Source organism: Periophthalmus magnuspinnatus, chromosome 5 (genome assembly GCF_009829125.3).
Source record: "Periophthalmus magnuspinnatus isolate fPerMag1 chromosome 5, fPerMag1.2.pri, whole genome shotgun sequence".
NCBI classification, from domain to species: domain Eukaryota; kingdom Metazoa; phylum Chordata; class Actinopteri; order Gobiiformes; family Gobiidae; genus Periophthalmus; species Periophthalmus magnuspinnatus.
The window spans coordinates 21,241,403-21,253,546 of record NC_047130.1 but is presented as its reverse complement, the minus strand read 5'-3'; the positions used below and the strand labels follow the sequence as shown (position 1 = coordinate 21,253,546).

At 39.6% G+C, this 12,144-nt stretch overlaps 1 protein-coding gene across 1 annotated transcript in view; it reads left to right on the top strand.

Annotated features, from left to right (window-relative positions):
• Positions 1 to 10,684, top strand: part of col7a1 (collagen, type VII, alpha 1) — a 166,336-nt gene extending 155,652 nt beyond the window's left edge. The window contains exons 120-127 of the mRNA XM_055221855.1: positions 7,055 to 7,180; positions 7,366 to 7,578; positions 7,893 to 7,994; positions 8,472 to 8,718; positions 9,052 to 9,070; positions 9,659 to 9,836; positions 9,941 to 10,120; positions 10,587 to 10,684. Coding sequence (XP_055077830.1) covers positions 7,055 to 7,180; positions 7,366 to 7,578; positions 7,893 to 7,994; positions 8,472 to 8,718; positions 9,052 to 9,070; positions 9,659 to 9,836; positions 9,941 to 10,120; positions 10,587 to 10,684 — 1,163 coding nt within the window. The remainder of the gene's footprint in view (positions 1 to 7,054; positions 7,181 to 7,365; positions 7,579 to 7,892; positions 7,995 to 8,471; positions 8,719 to 9,051; positions 9,071 to 9,658; positions 9,837 to 9,940; positions 10,121 to 10,586) is intronic.
• The last annotated feature ends 1,460 nt before the right edge of the window (positions 10,685 to 12,144 follow it).

Below are 12,144 nucleotides of genomic sequence, written 5' to 3'. Positions count from 1 at the left end.
CCTGCTCCTCACATTTGCATATGCCATTTCTCATTGTGCCCTTATGTCGTTCAAGAGTGCCCGCATTGACTTTTTTCCCTAGTTTTCCGTAGCTGTGCCTATCTATTACTACCTCCTTCACCATCTCGCTCTGCAGCCTCTTCTCACTCTCTTCTGAGCAAATGTGTAATTTCGCAGATGTCAAGGAAACAGAGTGCGGGAAATTATAAGTTCTGGGAAGATGTGGAGATGCTGTCCAGAAATGCTCTTCCTGCTGGTTTTGTTTTGAAAATCAACCTGACTTTGACCTGTGACTTTCTGAAAAAAACAAAAAAAACAATCAGAAAATAATGAGAGAGAGATCCAGTTGTCCAGTTCAAACTTAAAGACTTGAATTTTTCATGTTTTTGAGCAAAATGTGTCCCACTCCAGTACAGATATATTACATAAGCAGCTCTGGAGGTTAAAATAAGTCTGCTGCGTGCTGTCTGCATGTCATTAGAAAGCGTTTTATTGTCCAAAAATCAGGAAGTGGTGTTAGCATGCTAGTTGTTTTAGCTTTACCGTCATGACAAAACTCTGTAATGGTTAGTGAGTTTTTGAAAAGTACTTATAAACTCATTGTGGTGACTAATTACGATGTTTGGAATGTACAGAGTAAATGAGGAATAACTTTGGATGCAAACATTTTAAAATTAACTAGCTGTATTTTTCACGTTTTTATGACAGTATCAAGTACAGCCAGGGCCGGTTCAGCCTATAAACAGATTAAGCAGCTGCTCAGGGCCCCGAGACTAGCAGAGGGCCCCCAAGAGCCGAACATTTACTCTGAAAATAATATAATACACAACGTTTTATTGGACACAGGGCTTGTGAGTTTACAGCATTTTAAATATCCCTCTAAAACAATTACATTTGTTTTATATCTATATTAGCAAAAAATATCTGCTGCTGCTACATGTGTTTTTGAGTCGGGCAGAGGTGAGGGCAGCTATGTGTTTATACCGGTGCAAGGACCCGACATAATAATGTAAGAACACTGTCGCCAACTGGAACACATTAAAATCCACCACACTTGTCTAGAATTTATGTGGTAGTTGTGACTTTCTGGATGTTTTCAGTCTGATGTTGGTCGTATAAACACAAATACAACTGGTCAAAGTGATGAGAGCAGAGTCATAATGTGTCAAATGTGAATCACCAATAGCTGAACCAGGGAGATATCCGCTGTCGGGGGCCCCAGAGACTAATTCAGCTTAGGGCCCCTTGAAAACTAGAGCCGGCCCTGAGTACAGCACTTTTAATAGCACATAAACAGGATAAGCAGCAGCAACAGGGATGGACAAAACATCTGTGCTGGTATTAGTGATTTTTTCAAACCTTGTCAGATGATCATAGGTTATATCTTCCTGTACTATACTGTAGCGCCATTTTGAAGTCAGTTGATCATTCAGACGATATAATACTTTGTCGTCGTTTGCAAATTGCTATGGAAACTGTCATAACCTTTCCAAATTCATTCCAAAACTCGTGGATAGAACAATTTCCTAATATAGTACATATATTTTTCCCAAGCTGTCCTATCCTAATGATTCAAGTGAAGGTGGAGCACTTCCTGTATTACCACATGACATCACAAGGTGGAACAGAGTGTTTTCTGTTTGAGAGAAGATTTCAGCTAAATGTGTTAAACATGTGTGAATGAAACAAAACACACAACACAACTCCAGGTCTGTTTGTGCTGAGGAACCAACATTATAACATAGATCAGAAAATAGTGTAATATGGGCCCTAAAATAACGTTATTTTATTTACAAATGCGAAAAGTTCATTTGTAAACTTCAATTTGTGGGCCTTGCTGTAGACTTAAACATATGTATATATAAGTACAGTGTGATAAATGTGGGTTTTAATCTCGTCTGTAGTAAAATCCATACCAGACCATCCCTTAAAACACTACAAAGGAAATGTATCAATTGGACCCAAAATAAGACAAAAGATAAACACATCTGACTCTCAATTCCCAGGTTAATTTCCAGATTTGTGCTTCTATGTACTTTAAACATCTTAAGACTCCTTCATTTGTCTAATGTGTGGACTGAGCTGTTTGGACCCCTGGGATCTTTACCTGAATTACTTGGTATGTCTCTGCTCCGGCCTCGTCTGACGCCAGAGCATTCTCAGTAATTAACTATTGATTCATTAAAAACAGTGGAGTGAAGCCAGTGAAGCGCAGGGCTTAAGTTTATCACATAACAGGTTCACCCCCGCCACCTGTGAGCAGTACACAAAATAATCTATACCTTTAATAAAAACAATAACAACAATATATGAAACTTATATAATGTGAGTTTAAATTGCATTAGTCATCCACGCCTCGTTTGCGATGAGCTGTTTTGCGTTGCCAGATCTGCCCCGGGGTTGACTGATGGAAATGTGGTTGACAATGTGCAGCTACGCCCTACGTACTCCAACCGCCATCGCCCACGTAGTCACTCACGTATATCGTAAAAGCAAATATCTGTGACAAAAATGAGGATGTGCAGTATCAGTTTGGTGGATGAAACACATAGAAGCAGCTGGTCTAAGTACTTTTATTTGTCAAGTACAAGACAGAAGATGTATTACGCTTCATTTCTGCTTTTTAGTAATGAATTATAACACATTTTCTCTGTAATAAACCACAATGCTGATCTGAAATAGGTTGATTTACAGTGTTTTTATACATGCTTATATATGAAACACGGCTAATGAACATTTCCCAGTCTTATTTTTAAGATCTGAACAGGGCAGAAGTAGATAGTAGGTGAAAAAAAAAGACATTTTCTGAGCAGAACAGTGGAGCTCAGCGCTTTGAAGTTGACTCCGGTTTTGGGAGTACATTTTCCATTCATTTTCCCCATAGACTTTTCAAGAAATTAAAATATTAAGAGTTCAAAGACACTGTGGAGGCTAACTAACGTGCTAACTAATCCATAATGTGGCTGTTTTAAGTCCAAAAAGCACATTTAAAACTCAAGATTCAGCTAAATGTTTTAATAACTATGTGGTTTATTACGTTTTAGATGTAGATTTTAAATAACTCATGATCACGAGATTACATTTTATCACATAGCCCTGAGCTTTCAAACTTTTAATATGAACTTCTTTTGGAAATTCAATGGGAAAAATTAATGGGAAATTTGCTTCCGGTAGTGAGTGCGGGTGAATCATGGACGTATAAAATAAGATCTGAAAACTGAATGAAGATGGCGTCACTTTGTTTTCAATGGCTTGTGCTCATTTACGTGAAAATTACTTCCTGAATACTGGCCCACGACCGTGTGACGACAGAAACGTGCGTCATGTGATCAGTTTTGACCAATTAGACCTAGAGCGGAACGAGTGTGGGCTCAAAACGGTTAGGCTAAATGTTACACAGCTAACTTTTCGGTGCTTTGAGGATTTAGACGACAAAAAAACAGATGAATCTCGACAAAACCCGACCTTTATGGAAGCTGTGGACGCCCTGTCAGTCAAATACGAGCTGCAGTACCTATGAAGCGGCCACTAGTTGACCTCACACGCGGAGGGAGTGTCCTGTCCTGTCCAGTTCTTATTATAGATCCATGGGGCGGTCACTGTTCCACACGGGATTACTCTAACACGCATGAATCAACTATCAGCAAGTAATAAGGGAAAATCATTACAGTCTGGTTTGCACGATGTGTCCCCTTTAAACAGCACAAAGCTCCGACGTCACGGTTACGTAAATCCTGTGAATCCCAAACCTTTTCATGTGTTACCTGAAGAAACCCACGTCACTCCGGCTCATCGTGAAAACAAAACAGGAAACAAACAGGAAACGGTCTGACGTGGCTCAAAAATCCTTTCAACAAACTCAGGATGTATTCCAATCTTTTCCTTCCTGTCCATCCGTTGTGGAAATTATGTAAAAGGCGTTTTATTTGAGATTACAAACCTCTGGGGGCTGTGTGCGTTTGTTGTATTCTGCTCTTTATCTACGGCGGTCTTCAAATCTCTCTGCTCCAGATGTGATGTTGCCCTGGGCTCTTTTGAGGGGACAGAGCGCTCGGACTTGGCCGTGCTGTGGCGGGTTTGAAATGATGACCATGAGCTGCTGACGCTTTTAGAGCTGAGCTGAGATGGACCGTTGTAAATAAACCAGCAGTAAAAAAAAGGTTTCGTAAATATACTGCAAAAGATGTGATCGGGGCAGCCTCACCTGAACAAACAGACTTATAGTATAAACACCATAGCGACATAAAGTTTAAAGGAGCAATATGTAACCTGGGCGCTTAGTGTTTTACAAATATACTGTCAACTGAGCCTGTGTTGCCAGTGCTGAACCTGCATAAAACACATGTGCCTGTTTTTCTCAGTCTCAGTATACGGACAGGCCATACTGAGGGGGTAAGTGGGTGCTAAATCTTCAATTTTTTAAAATAATATAGAGCCTTTTATCGATGGAGAGCACCCCCTACCATGTTTGTTTTGTTGTTTAAATGTACTTAGTCCCTGTAGTGATTTATAAAAGCTAATATGGAACTGTTATTTTTTACTGGAGTCTCATTTTGAACAATGTTTTTAGTCAGGATTGGATGGTGTATATTCTAGAGGAGACTAGGGCCCCCCTCAAGCCCCCTTCCTGGCGCTGCCCCTGCATATATCATGTGAAAAATCAGAAGCTCCAGTATTCGCTCGAGCTGCAGAGGTTGCACTAGCACTGATTAATGATTGGCTGCAGGAGCTGGGGTTTAGAAAGTGAGGAGTCAGATCAGATACAATCCTTTTAAATTTAAACCAACTGGATTTCAGAGACTAATTCAAAACGAAACATCAATTATCCTATTATTTTACATTTTGGCCAAAGGGTTTATGTCTTAATAATATAAAACAAATATATTTTCTGGGGATTTGTTGGGCAAAATGTGTTAGGGCATTCACCTGGAGTAAAATTGGTCCAGACATTTGTAATCTTTAATCTGAGCTTTATCTGATTTCTGGAGTACTCAGATTATTGAAATGTCTTGTAAACAGTTGATGTGAGTAATCTGGTTTCTTTCTTCTTCTGCTTGTTCACACCCATGCCGAATTTGACAAGAAAAAATACGCACAAAAAGACAAATTAATGTAGCAAAATGAGAAAAAAGACTGGAGTTTGAAGATTGGAGTTATTTTAAAACGTATCGTACTTTGTTTTCCAAATAAAAATGACTCTAAAAATCAAAAGACTAACTGGCACATGTGTTTTGGATGATCATATTGTGAATGCAAATCCAAAAATCAAATCTAATTATGGGATTATCTTTGTACTCTCTCTTTTCTCTCTCTTTCTGCTTATAAATGTATCATCGCTCATTAGGTAAAGGTAAATCCAGCCCCTTGTCCTCCTTGAACCTAATATCACGGCGGTGGTCTGTGGAGTGGAGACACGTGTCTTTGTAAGTGATGTATGTGGGGGCACTCGGGGTGTGACTTTGACAGACGCACACACCCACAACATGCAAATGTGTGTCAGGAGTTATGGCTTCAACATGGACTGTCAAGAGTCTACTGCGTAATATTCAAGCGGATTCGGCGACATTTTGTGGACTTTTTTCCTTTTAAAACCATATAATATTAGGTTTTAAATTGGTCGTCGCTATGGTAACAGTCCTACTTTTTCATCATTCTGAAACACAAGGACATAAGCACAACGCAAAGTTAACGAAAGGCAAGGAGGTAGATCTGTCGTCTTCATTCTGATTTACTTTTAACATATTTTCATTACTATGAAAATGAAGAAACATTTGGTACTTTATTTTTCCTTTACAATATTCATGGGTTTCAACTTCGTGTGACATTTTGAAGACTTTAATCCATTTGAACGATGTAATATTTGGTTTTAAACTGTTAACCGCCATAGCAACAGTCCTACTTTGTCAACTCACATTTTTACTTTTACTACTTTTCACCCTTTAGTTAAGTAACATTACTATGAAATATACGTTTAAGCAGTACTGGCTGGTTATTGGTGGTAATGAAAGTTGCCATAGTTACAGACTGGCAGCCATATTTTATCAGTCAACCCCAGGGCAGCTGTGGCTACTCCGGTGACGTTTGCGGTGGTTTTCATTTTAATAAAAATACTGACACCTAGAGATGAGCAATTTATTAAAAAATGATAATATTGCATTTTTAGATTTGTTTATTCTGTTAAATGTTCTTAAAGTTGTGTTAATGTTGTTTTTACTGTGTTTATGCCCTGTTAAGTGAACTTTGGTGTAAAAAAGGGTGAATAAAATATGTAAAATTTGAATCTTGAGCATGTCTATAAATGAAACACTTCAAACAATATCACCTGAATACTGTGAAAGTATTAAACCTGTTCCTTTTTGAAAATGGACTAAAAGAGTAAAAAGTACAAGTAATTTAAGGATTGCACTGAAAAGAAAGACCTGTGAAATTTTTATTCATGCAAAAACAACAAACAAAAGAACTAAATAATACATAATAAATAATAAAATAATGCATAAATTTGTAGAATCATCTCTCTCGATGACATCATAATTCCGTGTGCTCCCATTGGCTGTTGCCGTGGTAGCACAAAGTTCCATTTGACACATGTTATAACTGGTCCATATTTTCCCGCGATCCTCACAACTTCTCAGACAGCGCAGAGTACACACGTGTTTCTCACTGCTCCACACACTTTTCTCCTCATCATTGCCTTTTTGCACATTTAAAGCAATGGCAGCACTGCAAAAGTCCACTTTAGACGACCAGCGAGTAATCTCACAAGGTTTGTGGAAGAAAGTCTAGAAGAAGGTCCAACAGTCCCAACTTGTACAGATGGGTCAAGTAGTTGCCAAAGTTGTGCTATGTTCAAGATTAGTATTGTCACTTTAAAATATTGCCACAAAAAATCAAGTAGAAAGTACTGATCCTGAAAGTAACAGTAAAAAAGTCAAAGTAACTGAGTACACGAAACTACCCATCTCTGGTTGTGATTGTGCTCACATGAGTGTACTTTTGATAACTGCATATAAACATGTAGTAACAAAGTAATAACAATGACATAATGTATTTACAGGGTCCAGCCGGAAAAGAAAGTCCAGCGACTGTGAGATTTACTCTGAATTTGAGCCTAAGAAGTCGGCTCTTTGTTCAGGAGTCGACACACTGCAGACGGCTCCCAGCACAGAGCACAAAGTACAAGGTACTGGATTAAAATACAAGCAGAACTAAACCAGGACCAAACCAGGACCAAACCAGGACCAAACCAGGACCAAACCAGGACTAAACCAGGACTAAATCAGGGCTTGACCACTAATTATGTTGATAAATATTGTGTACTCTTTAGGATCATTGTGTAACATAAGATATATTTGATTTCATTTTTAGGCTCCAATGGTTTGGTCTCCAGCATTTTTGAGACGAAACCGAGCGATTTCCAAAGTCGCAAAAGAAAAGCCAGCGATGAAGCCATTTGGGATGGATTTAAGACCAAAAAATCTCGTCCCGAGGAAGCTGCAAAATCAGAGAACGCTGTGAAGAAGAAGAGGAGAGAGAGAAGAAGGCTGAAAAAAGCCCTGAGGAGAATGGCTAAAGTCAGAGGTACAACACAGGATAAATATACAGATGTGTATTTAGATGTATACACTAAACTAGCACTAGACCAGGACTACACCAGGACCAAAATAAGGATACGTAGGACTAAAGTTGGACTAAAGTTGGACTAAATCAGGGCTAAACCTAGGTGAAAACTAAACCAGGACTACAACAGGACCAAAATATAAATCTAGGTCCAAACCAGGACTAAAACCACTAAACCAGCCCGTGTACACACATACAACTAAACCAAATACTGCTGTTGTGTTCTCTACCTTGTGCGTGTGTCATACTAATAATATATGTATTTTTTCTGTCAGATGCGTCTGACTTTGAGCTGAAATACGAGCAGTATGAGGAGCTCGGAGAGGGTGGATTTGGCTCTGTGTTTGCTGGTGTCCGGAAATCAGACCAACAAACCTGTAAGATATATGTTTATCGTCATTTATAAAACTTTGAATAATTAAGATAGGACACAATTATTTTAAAGTGGAGTAAATCATTTTTCAGGGTTCACAGGAGACCACATTTCAGAATATTTCACATTGACAAAGAAAAATACTGTGAATTTACCTGTAATTTCACATTTTAAGTTCAGTATTTAATGATGTTCTAATTTGTGATTTTCAGGTGGCCATTAAACACATCCAGAGAGAGACCGTGCACTTTACTACTTTGGTAAGTGAAATATATGATTTGTCTTTTATATTTGTATTGTTATTTTAATTGTTATTTATAGTGTCTTTAATGGATTGTTAAATTGTACTAGTATAAAACTCATAGGATTTAGATATTGCGATACTTGCCACAGTTTTCTTCAGTGTCGGGTTGAACAAAAATCACTGCCCCCATCAGTTTGTTACTCTGCATTTACTTGTGTTTGATTGTGTAATATTCAGTTTTGTTCCATTTTCACTTTCAGCTCATTAAAAACAAGGTGTACGACGTCCCCTCTGAGGTGGCCCTGATGACCAAAGCCGCTCCAGACCTCCACTCGGTCGGACTCAATCCCTCCGTCAGTCTGCTGAATTGGTACAGTCTGGACCAAGAGGAGAAGGTCGTGCTGGTCATGGAGAGACCGACCCCGTCCCAGGACCTGTTTGACTACTGTGTGGAAATTCACCCCTGCCAGAAGACCAGGCCAAGGTACGCAAAAAGGCAATTATGTAAAAAACAAAGATAACAAAAGTACATATGCTTAAATATTTAGCAATAACTGTCTGCTCAGTCAGTGAGTACATTCACACGACTGGTCAACTACATAACTAGAATAATCAGTTATTGTGTTTGCAACACAAGCTACACTCAATTTTAAAGTAACTCTTTGGGTCTTTTGTTTCATTGTTGTCTTTGTCACATTTGGACTTTTGTGCTTAAATTCTTTTTTCTGCACATCTTCAGTGTTGAAGATGTGGCTTGAAGAATAATGGCCCCACACCAAAAAGGTATTTGTTTATTTCATTTTGCCTTTATTTGTAGCTACGTTATCTTGGAAAAGGTGAGAAATGACAAAGACTTTTTAAAACCTAAGTCACTGTTTCACAAACTGTGGTACGCGAGATTCAGGTGGTACATAAGATCCTCTGCAGTTGTTTGAATTTGTTTTCATTTTATTCTTGTCCTCCTTTGGGTTAGTCCTATGATTGAACTTTAGAATAACTCAAGTCCTGCTTTAACCCTATGGTCACTGTTAGACCTACAGTTTAGACCTCATTTTGTCCCTTTCGGCTGGTGGTACTCAGGCAAATACTTTTTAGGTGGTATTTTGTGTGAAAGGTTTGAGACCCGCTCTAGCTGTGAAAAGCAGTTTCCTTGTTGTGTTTTCCTTCTGATTTACCCAGTAAAAGTTGTATTTCCAGTGATCCATGTGTGTTTAAGTCATCTCTGTTCTCATAATTTGATATGTAGCTGTCCGTAGACAGGGACGTCAGCACGGCCCAGTCGTTTTGGATCAATATTGTGATTTCAAATGTCCAAAATAGATCATAGTAGTTTAGATTATAAGTAGGCCTATTTAGCAGACAAAAGCATCATATGGCTTCTTCAGTCTTACATATTTAACTCGTAATGTTACTTGATCTCACAGGTGCTGATGAAGCAGGTTGTGGACGCCCTGCAGGACCTTCACGCCAAAGGGGTTTTCCATAGAGACATCAAACTGGAAAACCTCCTGGTCCAAGACACAGAGTCCGGTCCCAGGATCCGTATCATCGACTTTGGCTGTGGCTGCCTGACCCGATCAGAGCCCTTCTACAGTTACAGAGGTAATACCTCCCAATAGTAGTAGTAATAGTAGTAGTAGTAGCAGTAGTATTTGAAATCTATCAACCTACCGACTTATTTCTCTGTGTTTCTCCTTTTATTTCAGGGACTAGAGAACTGGCACCTCCAGAGAGCTTCATGGGTAAAGGTTACCACTCTGGCCCCACCTCAGTGTGGCAAACTGGGGCCCTACTGTACGAATTAGTGCGCTCTGTTGGTGACTATCCGTTCACCACCGAGAACTACGTGGACGGAAAACTTAGTGATCTGAGCGGCCTGTCGCAAGGTGAGCAAACAATGTTATTATCTGATTTAGGCTTTAGTGTTAATGTAAATAGACACACAAAACATTAAAGCTGCACTATGTTCCTTTATGTTCCTCTGTATTGCATAAGGGGACACCATCAGATTAAGTTACAAGTCAAATCTGTGGAGTGGTGACACAGTAACAGTGCATGTGTTTCACCATATTTTAGAGCGACAAATCCACATGTAATTGAATAAATAAAAGTTCTATGCCATACTGTGGAACATTCCAGGCAAAGTCATAACATTTCTATGGAGACAAGCAGGTGACCCTCCATGTGAAAAGACAGATTACATAGTTCACCTTTAAACAATGCACAAATGATAGGATTTGTAAAGAAGAAGAATTTTAAAGGAACAGATTTCATGTCTTTAATGTTGTAACATAAGTTTTTTCCACTTAAGAACATAACTCACTCTAAAACGTCTCTTGTTTGTTTTTGCAGAGGGCCGTGACTTCCTCCAGGCCTGCCTTACACTGGACCCAAACCAAAGATTAAGTCTTGACCAGCTGAGCCACCATCCTTGGTTCAGCGCGGTTTAAAAGACGTTAGTGCGGGCGGGACCAGGGGAGGCTCCAGAGACTGTACGGAGCGAGATGATTTCCTTTATCTGGGCAAAAAAAACAAACAAAAAAAAAACACAACTTTGTCTGGATAAAGCGTCACAAGTTTCTCCACTTTATTTCTGCAGCTGCATTGAAAACTGTGCCCTGCACGACTGAGTGGACACTTTGACCTTTGACCTGGTGCTTCTCTAGTGCCATGATCAGGTGCCACACTGCAGCACCAACCCCCCACACCTGCCCCTCTGAGGCAACCTCTGCAACTGTTAATGATTTTTTTTTGTTTTTGTGTGTAGGCAGCGCGGTGGCTGAGTGGCAACACTCATACCTCACAGCAAGAAGGTTTGGTTCGATCCCCGGGTCGCCAGGCCTTTCTGTGTGGAGTTTTGCATGTTTCGCCCCGTGTCTGGATGGGTTTCCTTCGGGTACTCCGGTTTCCCCCATCAACCAAAACATGAACGCCCTTCGAGACAACTGTTGTTGTGATTTTGGGCGTTACAAAAATTAAATGAATTGAATTGAATTAATGCCCCTCATTAAGAAGTGAATAAGCCTCAACTTAACTTGTGCAATCATTTTGTTCTACGCACAATGTTCTTGTTTTAAAGGGGCCAACAAGACTGGGCATTGTAAATAAACATTATTTTAATAAACATTTATTATCGCAAATGTGTTGTTCTGTCCAATTTCATGAAATAGACTGAAATATAAAAAGGAAATATGCACAATCATATGATGTATATCACCTATGAAGCACTGGGCATTAAGTATAAGATTATGTCATATAAAATAATAATCCACATCATAATAATAATCCCATAGATTATAACTACAAGACACACATATGTTTTATTTATAGTGGCCTCTGTGTGATGCCACGGTCATGAAGAGCAGGTGAGATGTTAAAGGTAAAGGCAGGTCTGAGGATCTTCTCTAAAGAGACTTTTTTGAAAAAGATGAAATTTGCTGCATTTTGGTGAGTTTTGGGTTTAAAAAAAAAAATCCAACAGCTCTTTTTACTGTGATGACGCCACTGACAGTCTATTAGATATTCAATAATAACATATTTAATAATCCAGCAAAGCAAAGGGTGGAGACATTTGTCTTTTTGATGTGTCTGTTTATCCGGGGCTGGGTCACGGGGGCTGCTGTATAAGCAGGGACTCCCAGACTTCCCTCACCCCAGACACGTCCTCCAGCTTCCCTGGTGGGACCCAAGGTGTTCCCAGGCCAGCCGAGAGACATAGTCCCTCCAGCATGTCCTGGGTCTTCCCCGGGGCCTCCTGCCGGTGGAACATGCCCGGATAACCTCCCTAGGGAGGCGTCCAGGAGGCATCCTGAGCAGATGCCCGAGCCACCAGGCTTTTGTATTGCCTTTAAAATTTACTTTAGTACAGATACCTAAAATGTTTACTCAAGTATTCTTTACAGTCAACCCC